The 19,827-nt window shown below is 42.8% G+C and overlaps 5 protein-coding genes across 6 annotated transcripts in view; 2 read left to right on the plus strand and 3 right to left on the minus strand.

Annotated features, from left to right (window-relative positions):
* The first annotated feature begins 189 nt into the window (after positions 1-189).
* On the plus strand, positions 190-1,308 carry LOC130127023 (histone H1-like). The gene has a single exon (XM_056296569.1). The coding sequence runs from the start codon at positions 344-346 to the stop codon at positions 1,049-1,051; it is 708 nt and encodes a 235-aa protein (XP_056152544.1). The 5' UTR covers positions 190-343; the 3' UTR covers positions 1,052-1,308.
* A 68-nt stretch (positions 1,309-1,376) lies between these two features.
* LOC130127027 (histone H3) lies at positions 1,377-3,084 on the minus strand. The gene has a single exon (XM_056296573.1). It carries the CDS (start codon positions 2,667-2,669, stop codon positions 2,259-2,261), a length of 411 nt encoding a protein of 136 aa, XP_056152548.1. The 5' UTR covers positions 2,670-3,084; the 3' UTR covers positions 1,377-2,258.
* A 728-nt stretch (positions 3,085-3,812) lies between these two features.
* LOC130127033 (histone H2B 1/2-like) lies at positions 3,813-4,340 on the minus strand. The gene has a single exon (XM_056296579.1). The coding sequence runs from the start codon at positions 4,252-4,254 to the stop codon at positions 3,880-3,882; it is 375 nt and encodes a 124-aa protein (XP_056152554.1). The 5' UTR covers positions 4,255-4,340; the 3' UTR covers positions 3,813-3,879.
* Positions 4,341-5,107: 767 nt separating this feature from the next.
* On the minus strand, positions 5,108-6,000 carry LOC130127035 (histone H4). Its single transcript, XM_056296580.1, has one exon. It carries the CDS (start codon positions 5,981-5,983, stop codon positions 5,672-5,674), a length of 312 nt encoding a protein of 103 aa, XP_056152555.1. The 5' UTR covers positions 5,984-6,000; the 3' UTR covers positions 5,108-5,671.
* A 3,958-nt stretch (positions 6,001-9,958) lies between these two features.
* Positions 9,959-19,827, plus strand: part of LOC130127018 (carbonic anhydrase 4-like) — a 34,892-nt gene continuing 25,023 nt past the window's right edge. For both annotated transcript variants that reach the window (XR_008811789.1, XM_056296565.1), the window contains exons 1-4: positions 9,959-10,064; positions 10,738-10,825; positions 12,768-12,797; positions 12,893-13,066. Coding sequence is in view for 1 of the 2 variants with exons in the window: in XM_056296565.1 (XP_056152540.1) it covers positions 10,762-10,825; positions 12,768-12,797; positions 12,893-13,066 (268 nt within the window). In the remaining variant the exon portion in view is untranslated. The remainder of the gene's footprint in view (positions 10,065-10,737; positions 10,826-12,767; positions 12,798-12,892; positions 13,067-19,827) is intronic.

A 19,827-nucleotide genomic window follows, 5' to 3' on the forward strand; every position in this document is an offset into this window, starting at 1 on the left:
TTTTTCATTTGATCAACGCAACAGATATGTTGGCTCAATGATTAATGTGTACTAGTCAGGATGTAATGAAGTTTAAATAGGTTTAAGCTATAAGAAAGTGGAAATGTTGTGTTGTGGTGGCACTACAATGAGGTTTGTGCCTCTCCACAACCAAAGAGATTGAGTGTTCAACGACTTAAACAGCTTTAAGATGAAGAGACACGGGTCTGTTTGCTGCTAAGTTTATAACGGATACTGAATTTCACTATCTTACATGTGTTTTAGTTGTTTTTTGTCGAGGAGAAAACACAAGAGGAGAAATCATTTCAGCAGCGAGGACACAAGCCTTGCAGAATGAGTCTGCATGGTTCTCGTGTTGTGTTTAAGTCCAGCCTCCTGCACCGCCTTCACCAATAGACGCTCACATCTCTCCCGAGTCGACGAACTGCACCGCATTTTCAAAATGGCCGAAGAAGCTCCTGCACAGGCTGCCGCTGCCGCTCCGGCGAAAGCTCCCAAGAAGAAAGCTCCCCGTCCCAAGAAGGTCGGCCCCAGCGTCGGAGAGCTCATCACTAAGGCACTGGCCGCCTCCAAAGAGCGGGGAGGGATGTCTCTGTCTGCCATTAAGAAGGCTCTGGCTTCAAGTGGCTACGACGTCGAGAAGAACAACGCCCGCGTTAAAGCCGCCTTGAAGGGTCTCGTCACCAAAGAGACGGTGGTCCAGATGAAAGGCGTCGGGGCTTCCGGATCCTTCAAACTTAACAAGAAGGCAGTGGAGGCGAAGACTACGAAGCCTAAGAAAGCTGCTCCAAAAGCGAAGAAGCCGGCGACCAAGAAAGCCGCTGCAGCAAAGAAGCCCAAGAAAGCAGCACCCAAGCCCGCAGCCAAGAAGTCTCCTAAGAAGGCTAAGAAGCCGGCGGCGGCAGCTGCAAAGAAAGCCAAGGCCACCAAGAAAGTGGCCAAGAGTCCGAAGAAGGCGGCCAAAAAACCCGTGGCAGCCAAGAAATCCCCAGCCAAGAAAGCTGCGAAGCCCAAAGCGACTAAAGCAAAGAAGGCCGCATCCAAAAAGTGATTTGTTGTTCACCTGAACTGTTCAAACCCCAAAGGCTCTTTTAAGAGCCACCCACATCTTTCCATGAAAGAGGTTTTCTATCAGTGTATCTAACTTAAATATACCCTGCAGGTGCGTATTTTTCTATTTGCTGTTATACTGATGTTATATTCTATTTTACAGGATGATTCTATGATACATTATTTTTTATAATGTAATTAAATCCGAACATAAACTTATGAAATGGATCCATGCGTGTGATGTTAAGTAATTAAAGTTAATATGGAAATGTGCTTGGTTTGTCTTTTTGTAAGGTTATGTGGGTCAACTCGGGCCTCAACCACAATGTAAGCAAGTTCAAATTAGAAAAAATACTAACTTTATTTACAATAATATATGAAACAAAACCAATAAAAACAATCAAAAATCATTAAAAGTATAGATACCCCAAATAAAAGTTCAAAATTAGCATGTTGTCCCATAACTTGACCTGGACCTGTTTGATGCTGAACCAAATGTTTTAAACATCTTTCCTAAAAACGCATAATTTCTGTGAAACACTGCCCTTGAATCCTCCGACTTAGAAGTAGCCGATAGACACACGGCCCCTAACCTTTCGGCTAATTAGCAGCTTGGACTCACGACACTGAAGGACATTTCCTCTATCAGAAATGCATGTTTTTTTCCCCTCCACACTTTTTTTTATAGAATCGAATCCCCACTAATCTCAAACTGTCTAGGTTTGATTCTTCTCCCATCTAATTGGCACAAATGGGCTCAATTCCTATACAGGATGATAATTTATGGGACATTTTGGGCCACCGTGCATATTGTTGGGTTGATAAAATATCCTAATCTTGAGCCGTACGTGTTACTACCCCATGAAGTTGTGAACCGTGCACCATAAAGAAAAAAGGTTACAGGTAAATTAGAGGATTAATGGGGATTCTCCTTGGAAATATGCATCCGTCCATCCCATAAAATATTGGCAGAACGAGTTCATGGTGGTGTCGATGTAGTCACCTTAATTTCGTCTCAGGACATTACTCGGCTCTCGTGTAAATCCCTCCTCTACCTGCCTGATGTACTTGCAGAAAGTCACGTCAATTTTATTTGTATAGCCCAATATCATGATGAGACTTAATTGCATCTAACAGGGTAATCGCTTTTCTCATGAAACACTGAGGTGGCTCTTAAAAGAGCCGTTTTGGGGTCTTCTCACATGGGCTTAAGCGCGCTCTCCGCGGATGCGGCGGGCCAGCTGGATGTCTTTGGGCATGATGGTGACTCTCTTGGCGTGGATGGCGCACAGGTTGGTGTCCTCGAACAGACCGACCAGGTAAGCCTCGCTGGCCTCCTGGAGAGCCATGACGGCGGAGCTCTGGAAGCGCAGGTCGGTTTTGAAGTCCTGAGCGATCTCTCTCACCAGGCGCTGGAAGGGCAGTTTGCGGATGAGCAGCTCGGTGGACTTCTGGTAGCGACGGATCTCCCTCAGAGCGACGGTCCCGGGCCTGTAGCGGTGAGGCTTCTTCACACCGCCGGTGGCCGGGGCGCTTTTACGGGCAGCCTTGGTTGCGAGCTGCTTCCTGGGGGCTTTTCCACCAGTGGATTTACGAGCGGTCTGCTTGGTTCTGGCCATCGTAGAGATTGGTACTCTTCAGTCAGAAGAAATGTGGAAAGACGTCTTCGCGCTGAATTTATTCCCCGCTCTGTGACGTATACTGCGTGCTGATTGGTCATCACCCCGATCACTGTTTACGTCTCCGTTTAGGATTGGAGAGGATGAATTTCCGCCGAGCAACTCAAAATGAACTGCCCCGCCTCAGCGTCACATGACCCTTGGAAATCCAGGCTATAAGAAAATACTAAATAGTCAGGATATTTTCTTTTTTAATATTACTATATTTGCTGACACAAGTGAATTAGGCACAATCCGTTGCAACCCAAATGAGACTTTTAAATTAAATTAGAATTGAAAATTTCTGATAATCATATTGGGGTATGTAATGAGGTGAAATATCTTGCCGCATGATGTATGCACAAGCAAGCACACACGTTTGGTATGTGTTCAGTTAGTGTGAAGATGTCTGTTCAGAGCATATTGTACACCATTTTAAACTGTACACCTGTGGTCAAACTACAAAAAAATGAAGCTTACAGAGATGCAATGAGAATACTACTAAAAACACATAGATGGTGTAATGCAAGTGAAATGTTTGTGTCTGCAGGAGTCGATACTTTCAACCTGTTACTGGCTCAGTGACTCAATATCGTCAAGGGTTTAACTAATATAAGATTCAGTGACACACGCTACCAATCCCGGCAGTGTGACCATAGCTGCAGTGGTACCATAGCAGCAAAAAACACTTGATTTGTTCCTTTTCTTAATTTGTTTATTGTCAAAGTATTATATTTTACCAATGGTTCTTATTTATGGATTGGGTTGAAGACTCGGATCCTTAAGACTTTTTTTTCTTTTTTTGTTTTATCATGTCTTTTGTCCGTTGCCGAGTTTGCAATGTTTAGAGTTGTTACTTCACCCAATCACCTCTTGCTTTTGGAGGTGAAACGCGGGCTGTATGGATTTTTTGGGTGGTCGATTAGGGGTAAACGAGCCATGTTGAATTTCATGCTAGTGATAATTTCGCACAACACCAAGTGGATGGAACAGAACATTTTAAGACTGGCGTATTCAAAGCAGTGTCGGGTGGTTATAGGAGCAATGCTCTTAATGCAAGAACCAAAATTCACCATGACAACGAAAATAATACAGATACAGACAACCGCTTTTTCATGTCGTGGGTGGCCCTTAAAAGGGCCTTTGAGTTTGAATAGACGCAAAGCGCGGTCTACTTGGAGCTGGTGTACTTAGTGACGGCCTTGGTACCCTCAGACACGGCGTGCTTGGCCAGCTCACCGGGGAGCAGCAGGCGGACGGCGGTCTGGATCTCCCTGGAGGTGATGGTGGAGCGTTTGTTGTAATGCGCCAGACGAGAAGCTTCCCCGGCGATACGCTCAAAGATGTCGTTGACAAAGGAATTCATGATGCCCATCGCCTTGGAAGAGATGCCAGTGTCGGGGTGGACCTGTTTCAGCACCTTGTAAACGTAAATAGCATAGCTCTCCTTCCTGGTCTTTCTGCGCTTCTTGCCAGTTTTTCCCGCGGTCTTGGTCACGGCTTTCTTGGAGCCCTTCTTGGGTGCGGCTTTGGCTGGATCAGGCATTTCGACTACAATGCTGTTGAAGACAACGTACTGCAAAAACGCGCAGTTGCTCAGACACTTATAGTCATTGTATGCAAATTTACTGAGCGAGTCCCCATCTGGGATTGGTTGACAGTCGTGCTTTGTGGTTGCGCCATATTTGACGACGTAACTAGTTAGAGGAACATTCGTTTTTACCAGCTGCAAATTCAAATTCTTGCCGTAGCCATTAAAAGGAAAAACCCAAACAAACAATTTTACCTCAAAAACTCATTTCCATTTCAACTTTAATCCTTATTTTATACTAATGTGAATTATTTATGTTGGCCTCACTGCCCGCCCACCTTATGCACAACCCTTCACATCGTCCCAATAAAGGACCCTTTCAGCCACTGCGGTCAGGCAGATGCCTCCGCAGCCATGAAGCCAGCAAAAGTATTTATTTATTGTATGAATTTAAATTGGGAAGTTGGGTATGTTAACACGGAATTACTCTGCTGTACCATAATCAAATACTATACTACAAACCTGTTTGTGTGGCAATAAAGTTGCTTGACTGGGGTTTCTTTCCTCGGGCTGTAAGAGTGCTAAACAACAAATAACATTAATAACGTACTCTCTCTCTCTCTCTCTCTCTCTCTCTATATATATATATATATATATAAAACCAAAAATTGTCAGTGCTGTCACTTTGCCTCTGACCCCTTCCTTCATAAAGACTGTTTGCATATTTGTATATAGATATTTATCGGAGAACACTTCTGAATACTCCACGGATTATTAACTTTTTTTTAATTCACATTTACCTGCTCTACCTATTTTTGTTGCACTTTCGTACTTAGCAAAATAAATTCACCCATTGACCTTGTATGTGACAAATAAACCTTTTAATCCTTAAAAAAATTGTGATTTAGCGCTCTTAAACAGGGGTCCCCTTTCTCTTGATACATGCTCAATGTTCCAGGTAAGTGAATCCCACAAAGTAATGGCGCCTTCGGATGTACCGATTCAACTTGCTGGCAGGGGTCCCCGCGTTTCATGCGGCATTCACGTTGGCCTGTATCTGAACAGTGGTAACAGTAGTTAGCCGCGGCCGTTTTACTGTAGACATGCAGAAAACCACCGCGCCTGACCCACTGAAAACGGCGGGAAAACGATATGCGTCGAAACTGCATGAATTCAGATTGACGTGTCACCTTCAGCTTTGAGTAAATTTTAACAGCTAATATCCCAAATTTGCCTCAGGGGGCTTTATTTCCTAGCAGTTTCAGTTAAGCCCACAGCCGCTGTTTTGGCAGCAATGTTGATAAAACACCCAAAAATTAATATCACTTCTGAAATGCCATAACGACATGGGAATGAATTAACTCTTCAGAGTTGTGTGTGTGGCTCTTAAAAGAGCCGTTGGGTTAAAAAGATGTTTCAGGTGGTTGGGCGCTTAACCGCCAAAGCCGTACAGGGTGCGACCCTGTCTCTTCAGGGCATAGACCACATCCATGGCGGTGACGGTCTTCCTCTTGGCGTGTTCGGTGTAGGTGACGGCATCACGGATCACGTTCTCCAGGAAGACCTTCAGGACTCCGCGGGTCTCCTCGTAGATCAGACCGGAAATACGCTTCACTCCGCCACGGCGAGCCAGGCGGCGGATGGCGGGCTTGGTGATGCCCTGGATGTTATCACGAAGCACTTTGCGGTGGCGCTTGGCGCCTCCTTTCCCGAGTCCTTTACCTCCTTTGCCGCGTCCACTCATATCGAACTGCTGCTTTGCTCCACGATTTATACAATATGTCGAGCTACGGCCGGAGATGTCATTAAATAACACATCTGAGGACCTAATTGAAGCAGCAAGTACCCGTATCGGCGGCTCTTTGTAACCCCACCCGTATGCATAATGAGCTCTGCAAACTTACGAAAAGATGCCCTTAAGTTCGTCTCTTTATCGAAACATAAGACAAGCGGCACATTATTAATGAAAACATGTTAAGGTTTGATACAACCGTACAGCACAACCAACACTTCTGTAGACGTTTGTGCAATACAAAAGACTGTTAAATTGCGTGACCGATATCATAGACCTCTATCTCTAGCGTAGACCAATAGGGAACCATTTTATTTTACCAAAACATCCTATCATGGTATGACTGGGAACCATATACATCTACTTAAGACGGTGTACCTAAATAATAAAAATAATAAATTAAATTATATAGCGCTTTTCTAACACTCAAAGTCGCTTTACAATAAGCGGCGGTGAAAACAAGACAACAGATAAACATAGCACAAACATACAGGGGTGGATGGGAAGGGGGGGCTAAGAGAGGGAGAAGCGGCAGTCACACACGACGCCAGCAGTACTGTCCCACTCAAACAGATACAAAAGGCCAAGAAAGAAGGAAAAAACAGCACGGTGGACGTTGATTTTCTGTAGGGGTTTACTGTGGTAATACAAGCATCTGCTTTTAGACACTTTATGGGGCTACAATAGCCTCGTTGATATTTCATCCAGGCGGCACAGCGGCGCAGTGGTTAGAGCGGTCGCCTCACAGCATGAAGGTACTAGAATCCATCCATCCATCCTGGAGCCCACGTGTATTACTTTTCTATAATTAAGACCAGAGGAAAACATACTGAGGGATTATCAAAGACTAGTATATTTGTCCAGGATATTGTGTTGAAACCATTTTATATTTTGTAATAGTACCACATAACATATATTGTGTTACTCCTTCTCTGTCTAACTGTCACAAAAGGGCTCAATTCCCAGACAGTAGGTTCATTTATGGGGCATTTTGGACTTTCATGTCCACCATGCAGATTAATATTAGCTGTTTGGTTGATAAAATCATTTCAGCATCTTTTCAGTAACTTAATCTAACCGCTTATCTTGCAAGTAAATTTTGAGCAGTACATGTTACTGCCATGAAGTTGTAAACGGTGTCCCCTCAAAACAAACACATAAATAAAATAAAACATAAGGCAAAAGCCAAACCTAAGTGATTAAAATGGAATTATGAATCTGTCCGTCCGTGTGACAGAGAATGAGTTCATGCTGCTGCTGATGGTTCAGCCACCTGATTTTCTTCTCTCGGGACACTCGGCGCTCGTGTAACCCCCTCCTCTACCTGTCTGGAATAAGAACAAAATACATTATTTGTACATTATTTGATCTATTGTACCACTGCCTGAACTATGCTACTGTTGGGAGAAGGAGAATGAAAGGGGGAAGGCGTGTTTAGAGGCAGGTGTAATACCCCTGGAACAGGGGAAGAAATGAATACAGGACAGCTGCCGGCTCCTCATCAACTGTATTAATCGTATTAATGACCCAAAATACAAATCCCGACCTAAAACAATACTATTTAGTTACTGCGCCTGTAAATATAACACATACATTCAGACGTGCACACAAGTGTAACCGGTTATTTTCTTGCCCGGTGCGGGATTCGATACGGTGTGTACTGCACCACAAGGCGGCATCACTAACCGCTCGGCTAAAGGGTCAGACCCGATAGCTAGGGACTAACGTGTCTTATTAGTAGTTTACACAAGCATACATTCACACACCATGCACTCGGCACCAGTAATATACACTTCCAAACACTGTGCTCAACAAAACACACTTCGACATATTAATAACTACATACCGTTTTCTGAGAATATACTAAAGCGAACAAACAATTATTGCTATTTCATATTGGTCACACATTCAACTCGCTTTGGCTCGTGACTATGCTGGCTAGTTAACCCTTTGTTAGCCAGCCTAAGCTAGCGAGGAAGCTTTGCACGCACTCGATTCCTTTTGAATCCATAGTGGTCCATAACATTTATACGTTGATAATGTGTCCATAAAAATGTATACATTGATAATGAACTGTAATCATAGTCAGTCTTACAGTCATCTGTTTGTTTTCATTGGCATCGGCGGTGAATAAGTGCTTTAATTCAGTAACGTGCAGTGAGATCCAAGGCTGGATGGGCAGTAAGTACTTAACCCCACGCCAGACAGAGGCACAAGCAGACTTTGCCTCAGCAGCCTGCATTCACGAATGCTAGCTTTGGGAGCAAGCTATCCTGAATAGGGCATGCCTTTTATTGATAAAACAACAAGTTTTACATGATTTTTTTTATTATTAATTCTACAACAACCTTAACAAATTAAAGTTAAATAAATGAATAAATAAATTATTTTTTTGGTAACTATCATGATATTTCTTTTTTTTCGTATTAGCCTGTGTGAGGCACTGCCTACCCTGACTCCCCTGACTGCACATCACTGCTTTAATTCATTGATTTTGGATAACTGTATCTTAAGGCCTATATTTTGAAATATTGCCATAGCTGAGTTTTGAAAATGACGTTACAAATTGTGTTGCACGCCGGAGCACATGGAAAGCGTGTCGATCCTTTTTTTCCCCCAACAGCATCATTAACCTTAAATTCTACTGAGATTAAATTAATATACGACCATCCCCGCCTGTGTTGTGTGTGTGTGTGTGTGTGTGTGTGTATGTTTGCACCTTTCCCGTGCATGCTGATTAATTAGGCAGAACTTATACTGCCTTGGAAAATGTGGTTGGTGTGGTTTTGCGAAAAGGTAAAACATTAACAATCGGAAGCCTGGGAGTAATGAGACATGACGAAGAGGAGATGAGGGAAGGTCGTAGTGAAGGGCGGAGGGCCTGTTCTCTGGTTGTGAGAAGTGTTCTGTAAACACAGGAACAATTACTGTAAACACTGCAGGGAGACTACCCCCGTCACAAAACCATGTTGCATTACTTAGTTCCAGTCCTGGTGTCTCCATCTCCTATGGTTATCCCTCTAAACTGGGTTCAGAGCGTGGCCAGTGTGAAGATGGAGAGCACACCGAAGGCTTACCAACAGCTGAAAAGCTCAACTATTCATGATGAGGATTTTGTTTGCAGAGTGTTACTGTCATAACTGGTTACAAATGAAACTGGCGGCAAATGGGGAGGGTCAGTAATCCAAATAACCAAATTTCCCACACTGAATAAAAGCAGGCATATGATGAAAGTGAATGAAATGAAAGCCACTTTATTCGACATTGTATTCTTATAACGAATTTGTTCTCTGCATTTAACCCATCCTATTTTATAGGACCAGTGGGCAGCTGCAGCGCCTGGGGACTAATTCCAGTTCTTCTTTCCATTGCCTTGTTTAGGGGCACAAACAGGAGTATTAACCCTATCATGCATGTTACATTTGGAGAATTGTTCCTCCGTTCAGCCCATGTTGTCAGTCAAACCTTGAAATTTAACCCAACTTATCCTGCCTCAGCTGACTGGCCCTGCTAGATAATAGACTGGCCAACTGCCGTCCTGATGCCGGGAGCCTGTCTGTGTTCCCTCAACTCTATTGCATTGAATTTACCTAAACTCTGCCTGACTTAACCTCAATCTCTACCTAACCCTAACTGGAACCTCACGCTTAACCGTTAGCTAACCTATTCACTAGCTAACTCACAGCGATGCGGGAACAGAGGGCTGACCTGCTGATTGATGCCATCCAGACTTTTCCAAGTAAAACCACCACTATTTTGACTGCAATATGCCAAATATCGAGGCCTCTGGTCATGCAAGGCCCAACAGTTACGCACACACACAATAGTGGTTTCATGTTGTATACACAGTGGGGCCCTCCCATTGTTTGTTGCCTCCTTTAATCCCTGCCTTGGAATACCTCAGGACACATTTCCTAACCCGAACCACAGCTGGCTTTCTTCCTCACACCTGGACTCTTCATTTATAATGTGACTGTTTAATCTGATAAGACCTGCTTTTTTAACTGTTGGAAAGTTAAACCAGGATATCAAGGTAAAGCACCTAAACACTTCTTTTCTTCTTTTTTTTTACATGCTGTTATTTTAGTGTATAATTTGTATACTGGTATAATTTGTTGGCTATTTATTATAAGGTAAATTTCCGCTGAAAAGTGTGAAGTATATTATTACAGTGGCATATGTTAAATGTTGATTATTTGTGTGAATCAGCTGAGTTTGAAAATCAGATGTGGTCAGCTGAGGTTTGAATGGTCGGTATCTCCTTTTTATAAGCGCACATGTCAGGTGTCATGTCGCCTCTGGCACCCTGCTGCAGATGAACGGAGCTTCTGAAGCATCAAGACAGGTTCTGTCTCACAGCGCTGTGTCTGCTGATGTCCAGTATATGGCAAACCTGCCTCAGCTGGTGTGACAGCAAGAAATCGCTTTTTTTTTGTGGATTTATTTGTTTCTTAGTTTGTTTCTTCGCCATCTCACAGCAAGTTGCATAGGCTCACGAGTAGCAGGGCTCCATCAAGTTACCACAGCAAACTCAACAGGGACAGATGGTCAATAATGAGCAATGTAATTAGTTGACGTTTGCTTTGTTTGTTGCTATTTTTGGAGTGTTTTTTTTCTGTTGCACACAACTAATGGTATGTTGTCACCAAAAACATGAATCCGGAGCGTACCTCGTATCCTCTGTCCTGTTTTTTTTTTTTCAACAGAACCATTGAAATCAATTTCGTTATATGAAGATGGCGCTCTCCCTTCTCCTGCCATGTCTGTACTTGGGAGCTCTTGTTGACTTATCTGGTGAGTAAATTCATTCTAATCGTTGTTTCCCAGCTCCTTAACATCTCTGTAGTGTCGCTGGTCCATCCTCACCAAAAGGCCCAACAGGTGTCATCAGTTACCTCTCAGCATGAGTGTCTGTACGTTTGGTCTTTTCGGGACACATGCATTTAGATCGGACATCCAGAGGGAGCTTGGAGCAGAGCCGCTGCTCCTTTGCATCAAAAGGAGCCACTTGAGGTGGTTCGGGCATCTGATTAGAATGCCTCCTGGACGCTTTCCTTGGAGGTTTACCGGGCACAGCCAACTGGGAGGAGACCCCAGGTTAGACCCAGAACTTGCTGGAGGGACTACATATCCAATCTGGCTTGGGAACGCCTTGGGATCCCCCAGGAGGAGCTGGAGGGTGGAGGGTGTTGCTGGGGAGAGGGACGTCTGGAGTGCCATACTTAGCTTGCTTGCATCTAATTTCCATGATTACAGAAATCAAAATGTATACTAAAAGAAGAAAACTGAACTTGTGTGTTTTTAGAACTTTACATTCGGGTGTCCATAATTATGGAAATCCACATATCTATCAAACAACATGGGTGAGTTTCTTGTACTTGTTTGTGAGGACCAGTTTGAGTTTTTAAACCATGACATTTCAGTCAGTCCACTCTTGATTGTGGATCTATTTTAGGGTTAGGATTTGGGTTTATGATCAGGGTTAGAGTAAGTGTTCACCCAGCAAAAAAACAAAACAAAAAACGTCCCCAGCACGTTCCCTAAAGGTCCTCTCCAAACCTCTGGTGAATGCCTTTGCGTAGACTTTTAAATACGTCACGGGGATGTTATTGCAAGACGTACAAGGAATGTCCAACTACATCCCTGTGACGTCCCGGGGACATCTAGAAGACTTTACCCTAAAGTCCTTGTAATGTCCTCGGGATGTTACAGAGATGCCCCACAATAACATCCCCAGGATGTCAGGGGAACATTTAGAGGACTTTCCTCTAACATCCCTGTAATGTCCCTGGGACGTTACGGAGACGTCCCTGTAATGTCCGCCCGCAATAATGTCCCCGGGATGTCCGGGGACATCTAGAGGACTTTCTCCCTAATGTCCCTGTAATGTCCTCGGGACGTTACAGGGACACACTGCAATAACGTTTCCGGGACGTCACAGGAATGTCTAAAAGGACTTTACCCTAACGTCCCTGGGAAGTCACGGGGATGTCTAGAGAACGTTCCCCTAATGTCCCTGTAATGTCCTCGGGATGTTACAGGGGCTACTACTACTTTCGGCTGCTCCCGTTAGGGGTCGCCACAGCGGATCATCCGTTTCCATTTCTTCCTGTCTTCTGCGTCTTCCTCTGTCACACCAGCCACCTGCATGTCTTCCCTCACCACATCCATAAACCTCCTCTTTGGCCTTCCTCTTCTCCTCTTCCCTGGCAGCTCCATATTCAGCATCCTTCTCCCAATATACTCAGCATCTCTCCTCCACACATGTCCAAGCCATGTCAATCTTGCCTCTCTTGCTTTGCGGGATGTTGCAGGGACGTCCCGCAATAACATCCCCAAGTCGTTAGGGGAACGTTCAGAGGACTTTCTCCTAATGTCCCCGTAATGTCCTTGGGAACGTCCTGCAATAATCTTCCCGGGACATCACGGGAACATCCAGAGGACTTTCCCCTAACATCCCTGTAATGTCCCCGGGACGTCACTGAGTCGTCCCTGCCGTGTCTGACCGCAGTAACGTGGGACGTCTAGAGGACTTTCCTCTAAAGTCCCGCAATAACGTCCCCGTGACGTAATGAAAACCCTACACAATGACTTTTTACGGATGTTCGGGGAGGACCTATAGGGGACGTGCTGGGAACGTTTTTTGTTTGCTGCGAAGGTGAGACGTGTAGTTATTTTCCATTTCATTTGAGGGCTGCTAGATTTATGTGTCTCTGTGTTTTCTTTTTCTACATAGCTGGAAATGAGTGGTGCTACACCGGCTGTGGTAAGAAACATGTTTTCAATCTTTTGGATAAAAACGCTGATGAAGTCCTCGTTGCCCCATGGCATTAGGATCATCCTCCTCCTCTTCTCCGCCAGAGCAAACCCCAAGCCACTGGAGCCACATCTCCACGACCTGCGATGGGAAGCGGCAGTCTCCTATCGATATAGTCACCGGCAACGCCATGAGAAACCCCAAACTCAACAACTTCACCCTCCTCAACTTCTCCTCCAACCAGGTCCTCAAGTCACTAACAAACAATGGTCACACAGGTATGAAGGTTCAGTCTAAGGACGCCTTGGTTTCTGTAACCCCAAGTGTCAACATGCTGTTAGGAGTGTGACAAAACCTCTGTTAATACAAAAACACTAGGGTGGGACAATAATGGATCGAATTCTGAATCGTTCGATACAGTCTTCACTGTTCAAGACGCTTCTCATTTCGCGAGGTCGTGCGTTATTAAACTAGAACGACTGGGAGTTCACTCCTATCTAAAATGACCAAGGGTGGTCAAAATGTCCGCCGGATTTTCAACTCGATATTCTGTCAAGATGAATCCCCAACTGAGCTATTAAAGCATTGCATTGTGTTAGTATGTCTGTTAGGAAATGACTGACAGCAAAATTAACATTTTAACAACTTTAATACTGTGTCGAATTCAGGGGGCCGCCGGGAACCGCCGCAGCCAGGACGCAAACACGGGTCTGCCGCACCACGTGTGACTGTGAAACAATGTACTGTGAAATTTCACAGTAAAACTGTGAAGTTTACAGTTGAATCATAATTGTTCATAGTTCTACTGTCACCTTTACAGTTCGACCATGAATGCATCAAACTACAACTGTGAACTCTCGTTACTATGAAGTTCATGGTCATAGTTTAATGATATTGACTGTGAAGTTTACAGTTCTACTATAAACATGATATAGTTGAACTGGGAAATTCAGTTTTGACAGTTTTAGTCCTCTTACATATTAAGCTTACAGTTTAACTATGAACAGTTCATAGTCACCTCTTCTGGTGTTTAATTTTTACAGTGAAGTTTACAGTTCAACTATGAACGTACAGGTAAATGACAAGACAGGGACAAATATGAAAGACAAAAATATTTATATTTTAATAAGTTAGAATACACTTCAAGTGTTAATATTTTGCAAGATATATACAATATTGCAATATGTAATTGTAATGGTATATAATACAAGTACAGGTGGGGGTGAGAAGGTGTGTGTGTGTAAATGAGGGGTGTCAGTGTGTGGAGGGGGTGAGTGAGTAAGTGAATGACATGACAGAAAAAACGAAAGACTGAAATATTTACATTTAACATAATTTACACCTAAAAGCTGCTTACATTTTACAAAAATATTTACAAATATTCAATATATTTACAATATTTCAATGAGAAACGATATAGTAAAAAATTAACATATTTACATCTTGCAAGACAATGCCATTACAAAATATTTACAATATTTACAAAAATAGTTGAAAATATTTACAATGTTTACAAAATATTTATATCTAGATATGAGAGACTTAGCCGGAATATACTACACCTAAATTTTCCTGACCAAAACATAACAATGGTGCCTCAAGAATCAAAATCTAATCAACTTCCTCAGTTCTAATTAAAGGAGTAATGTACATGGAGTGTCCAACAGTGATCACTATCCCCATGGCATATATACTAGACAACCGAAGTGCCACTGTACGATTAGATGGTGCAACTGACAATAAAAATCTTGACCGTCTTATGCCAGTCTCTGAATCAGTGAGCACTTTGTCTGAATTGATGGTGTACACACACCCTGCACACCACAATTGCATACATCCACTATGACAAGATCTGTAACTCTTCTGTAACTGCCTTCTGTAGTATGCAAAACAGAATTGTCACTCTTGAACTTAGAGCAGTCTTCAGATGTCTGCAGTACCAGACCATTACCAATAATTTTCTTATAAAACAGAGGACCTTGCACATCAAATTTTTGCCCCAGAAGCTCTTCTAAGGCTAGCCTCTGTTTTACCGACAGATATCGTCTTTTCCCTTGGCCAAGAGTAACACCACCCCACACATAATGTGAACTTGCTGTTTTGATGAAAGAAGTTGATCAAAATAGTGCCTGACATGTTCACCTGCCATTTCCAAGTTACTGTTACTGGCTATGGATGGAAGATTTTTCATGAGAAGAAATTTGTTTACGATTTGTGATGCAACATATCTGGTGCCACAAATCATGTTCTTCAGCTGACCGTTATTCAGTAGCGGACCATGCATTTTAGACCTAGGCCTTCGGTGAGACGTCACCTCCTCATAATTGCCCTACAATGTTTTAGTGGAAAAAGTGGTTATCATCACAATCATCACCATCATTAAGTTATTTGACACTTTTCACTTTCACAACAGCGACATGGTGTGGTGACATGGTGTAACATACAGCCTTACTGGAAGTAATCCCGCTGGGCATATACATATGCTATCAAGAAACTCAACAAACACATCCCAGCCAGGCCGCTGGGCATAAAAACAATCAAACATTGAGCAAATCAACTAGCTGTACAAAAAAAATGCATTTGACTCACCAGTGTTGTCTATTTGAAGACAAAATCCATTCTCCTTTCTTTCTGAATGAAACGGTCTATCCCACGGTCATAGAGCACTCCTTTGGCTTTTAAATAAGACAAGCCAGGTTTTGGAAGCCTGTGTAGTTCCATGACCCCTTCTCTGATGAGAAAAGCAAGCACGCCCAGCAGTAAAGTTTTCCGCTTTGCTTGGCTCCAGTGAGCCACGGGTACCTTTCATAGGTGCTTGCCTGGAAATGCCGCACATACGTCTTCCCTGGTTGGGTCAGCGCCGCTAACTGTGTGGTTGGTCTGCCTATCTCCACAATCCTTTGCTTTTCCCCAAACAATTGTCTTGAAAATGGTGTGACTAATAAACTTGCCGCCACCACATCATTCACGAGTTCTCCGTGAGACATTATTCTCATTCACGGCTAGCTAGCTTAGCTAACTAAATCAAAAACACAAACGCTAGCTAACATTAGCCACCAACTACCGCGATGCGCTGCGGAATGCAACCACAACGGTTTCAACCACAGACCTAGCCAATCAGCGCTGCTGCTGATTGGCTGATCAATCGGTCACGTAGGCTGTATGCAGCAAAGGCCCTATGACGCTGTGCAAGTATAAAAGAATACGCCCATCCGCTACACATCGAAATCTGATTGGTCGACTAATCAATCAATCCAGTATTAACGCCTAACTTATATAGATAGCGGAAACCTTCACTTGAGATACCGAAGGCGCTGGCAGGAGGAGTCTTCTCACATGGTTACAACAGAGGGAAAAAGCTGATTGGATTTTTTTTTTTTGGCCGAGAGACTGCAAGCAGAGCCTCACAAATTTGTATGTGTAGTCGAAATCGAAATGTAATGCGATATTAACAGATTGATTAGAAGATTGTATTATTTTTATGAAAGTGTTTTCCTTTTTCTGTGGCATTTTATGCCTTCACCGAAGGCCTAGAAGGCCCTGACGGTTCGTCGCAGCCATTATTGGACTCAAACAAAAATGCAGAAACACCAGAAAGAGGGCCAAAATCTTTCGCCGAAGGCACCAGATGTGTCAGTTGATGGAAATTGAATGTACAATTTTCTTTACCATACAGTTCCTCCATGTATATGACACATTTGGTAAGGGTTACATCTATCAGTGGAAGCACATTTCTGTCTATTTTCTCCTTAACAAGGGTATTGATGCTGTAGCTCAGGAGAAAGAAGTGCTTCAGAAACCTTAATGACAATATGCCAGACAGAACAGGCAATGAACAATACAAGAGAAAACTTTGCCATTCTGAAGCCTTCCAGTACTTTCGTTCCAACAGCGACCTTGGTGGTCTGGATAATTCCAGCGGACTTTTGATAGAAAGGAGCCGCCGATCAATGCTTGGAATGCCACACCCAATGTACCAGGGCATATTGTGATTTGCTGAATCAAGCCAAAGATTAACAATATACCACGTCACTCCCAGCAACACAGAGTGCATATCATCGGGAACAAATGACCTGACAATGTTAAAAGTAGTCATAAGACTCAACACACAAGGACTTTTCACTCCATTAACAACAGTTTGCGTTTGACTGGCAGTTAGTGCCTCCTCTATGTGGCTGCTGTTGTTCCTAATCTGCACCTTGGGCTGAAAAGGGTAACACCTCACATGCCCATCGCCTTTTGCCACATACTCTCCAGGATGCTTGCACCAATCACACCCAAACTTCCCATTGAATTATGTACGGTTCCGAAGAACAGGACGTGCGACAGCATCAGCTGTGCACACCAAGGGGTGAAATTTTGATGTGGTGATCACACCCTCACTATTTCTCCAGGTCAAACCCTCTTCATTTAGACTGGAACACTCATTAACAAAAGGCTCAGTTAATGCTCTCACGTTGGGCTTTTCAGAACCAAGCCACATTCCAAGAAGAAAAATGTGCTTTCTCATACTTTTTACCTCTGTGATGGCACACTGAATTGGAGTCATGGACAATTTGCTTGATTTAAACAAAGGAACACCATCTATGTTAAAAATCAAAGTGAAATCCGGTGGTGATATTTTTTAATTGCTCAGGTGTTCTAAATAACAATCTGAATTTATGACATGTGACACAATATCACATCTTGCCTTCTCTTCATCTCTGATAAATGTGACAGAAGGGTTTTCCAGAAAATTCTGCTGTTGGTTTCACAAGGGTGAGTATATGCAGAAGTTACCTTTGTCCAGGCACTCCTTTTGTGAGAATGGTCACTGGCATCCTTCACACCTCCCAGTGTTTTCTGGAATTCTGGCATTGCAAGACATGTAGCAGAAAACATATTTAAACTGTGATACTAGACCCTGCTCCTTCTCAAACAGGAATTTTGTTGATGGAAGAGTTCCTGGTATCAAAAGATCAATCAGTGTCAATAAATCTTGCAGCGCAGTTCCAGCCAACTTGTGTCGTAGAGTAAAGACAGACTGCCTGCACCATGTTCAAATTTACCCCCTTAAAAATGGGCACGAAATCATGCAAAGAAAAACAAACAGCTATTTTATGAAAGAGGATACTACCTTTTGTTTTGTGTTGAATGTTGAGGTAAATAATGGTATATAAGAGGAATATGTAAGTTGAACTAGGAACTACTTCTGAAATGTAGGACAATGAGGAGGAGGTGGTGCAATACTAACCTGGGCGTCATCATGACCAATTTGACCTTCACGCAGATCTTCTTCAATGTCTTCATCGGAATCAGATATCTATGTTGAAACAAAAAAAAACTTGTGAAAATGTGTACTTGAGGATACCTTCTGGTCTTGCAATAGGGTTTCTCAGCGTTTCAGTGAGTTAAATTTAAGACTTTGCAAGACCACAGTACGTGCACTTTTAAAATTGTTCTTTCTTTTTTTTTATTTACATTTTTCTCTCTCTTATATTGCTAAATAATAATGAAAATCAAGGTGGTGTGATACTAACCTGGGCATCATCATGACTAATTTGGCCTTCATGCAGATCTTCAATGTCTTCATTGGAATCAAATACGTATCTGTACTGAAAAAAGAAAACAACAACTTATGAAAGGTGTATTTGAGGATACCTTCTGGTCTTGCAATAGGGTTTCTGAAGGTTTCCGTGAGTTAAATTTAAGACTTTGCAAGACCACAGTACCTGCACTTTTAAATTGTTTCTTTCCTTTTTTGATTTACATTTCTCTTTCTCTTATATTGCTAAATCATAAGGAAAATCAAGGTGGTGTGCGTTAAAATGCATGTGGAACTTTCACCTATTATGACATTCCTAGCTCTGCCAGCTGTACAGTGTAGCCAAGAAGACGCCAATGTTAATGGTTATGGCATTTCATGAACCGTAACAGCAAAGATTTTACACCATGCCATTCATAACAGTCTATATCTCAGCCATCGGACTGCTTATCAATTTTTTTCCGAACCAAAGTGCTCTAAAACTTTTGATTTAGGCTATGCCACCAAAGAAGCGCTGGCTATGCCATTAATAAAAATGCTAGGTAGCCTTAGGCTGCTAGGTAAACTAATGGATCTGGCTTTTCATTAACCATAAGATTTTAGAGCGCTTCATTTACACCATGCCGTTCATGGCAGTCTATATCAGCCATCTCACTAAATGAAGACACCACCAACACTTCGGGTTATTTACAGCCTAATAGCTGATGCTCTGCATAGTGACTACAGCAACAGCTGACTCGTCCCCTAGCTAGCATAGCACTGTAGCCGTGGTAGCCAGTAGTTTTCAAGTAGTATTTAAGTTTTTGAAGATGCATTCAAAATGAGCTCATTAGCTAACCTATCTCAACATAAAATTTACATATACTAGGTAAAATTACTGTGGACATTGAGTGAACAATATTTACAGTAAGCTTCAGTAAGGTTATTACATATAAAGACGTTTTAAGACGTTTTTTTTAACTTATGAAGACCCTGTAGAACCACATGGAAATTTAACTTAACGTTAATTCCAAGAACAATTCCAGGCTTACCTTTTCAAGTTCAGGAACTCTCAACTCCGTGGCCAGTTCATGTGGCCTCCCATCATGTCGACCTTCTTCTGGAGCATTTTCAACTTCTTCTACATGCATGAAAATAAGAGTGGAGCCACATTCCCTTCCCTCATGCCCGAAATCCGTCTCTGCCACCTCAGCAGAATGCATTGCATGCATGGGATGACTTGACCCGAAAATCACTGCCACCGGCATATCTTCGTTTTGTAGTGCGTGGAATAGGCACATTATCATTTCACTATGGAATTTCACTGTTAAAGTTCACAGTAAAACAGTCAACCAGGTTGACAGGTTTACTATGACATTTTACAGTACATCTTTTCATAGTAGAACTGAAATAATGTATGGTCAAACTGTGAAAGTTCATAGCAGAACTGTCAACCAAGTTTACAGTTATACTATGACATTTCACAGTAAGTAGAACCATGAAGTGGCCAAATTACCATCAAAATCCATAGTAGAA

The sequence above is a fragment of the Lampris incognitus genome, chromosome 17, assembly GCF_029633865.1.
Source record: "Lampris incognitus isolate fLamInc1 chromosome 17, fLamInc1.hap2, whole genome shotgun sequence".
In the NCBI taxonomy this organism is placed as follows: domain Eukaryota; kingdom Metazoa; phylum Chordata; class Actinopteri; order Lampriformes; family Lampridae; genus Lampris; species Lampris incognitus.

Excerpts from the sequence above, each read along its gene's own strand:
- LOC130127023 (XM_056296569.1), top strand. The coding sequence starts at position 344 with ATGGTTCTCGTGTTGTGTTTAAGTCCAGCCTCCTGCACCGCCTTCACC.
- LOC130127027 (XM_056296573.1), bottom strand. The coding sequence starts at position 2,669 with ATGGCCAGAACCAAGCAGACCGCTCGTAAATCCACTGGTGGAAAAGCC.
- LOC130127033 (XM_056296579.1), bottom strand. The coding sequence starts at position 4,254 with ATGCCTGATCCAGCCAAAGCCGCACCCAAGAAGGGCTCCAAGAAAGCC.
- LOC130127035 (XM_056296580.1), bottom strand. The coding sequence starts at position 5,983 with ATGAGTGGACGCGGCAAAGGAGGTAAAGGACTCGGGAAAGGAGGCGCC.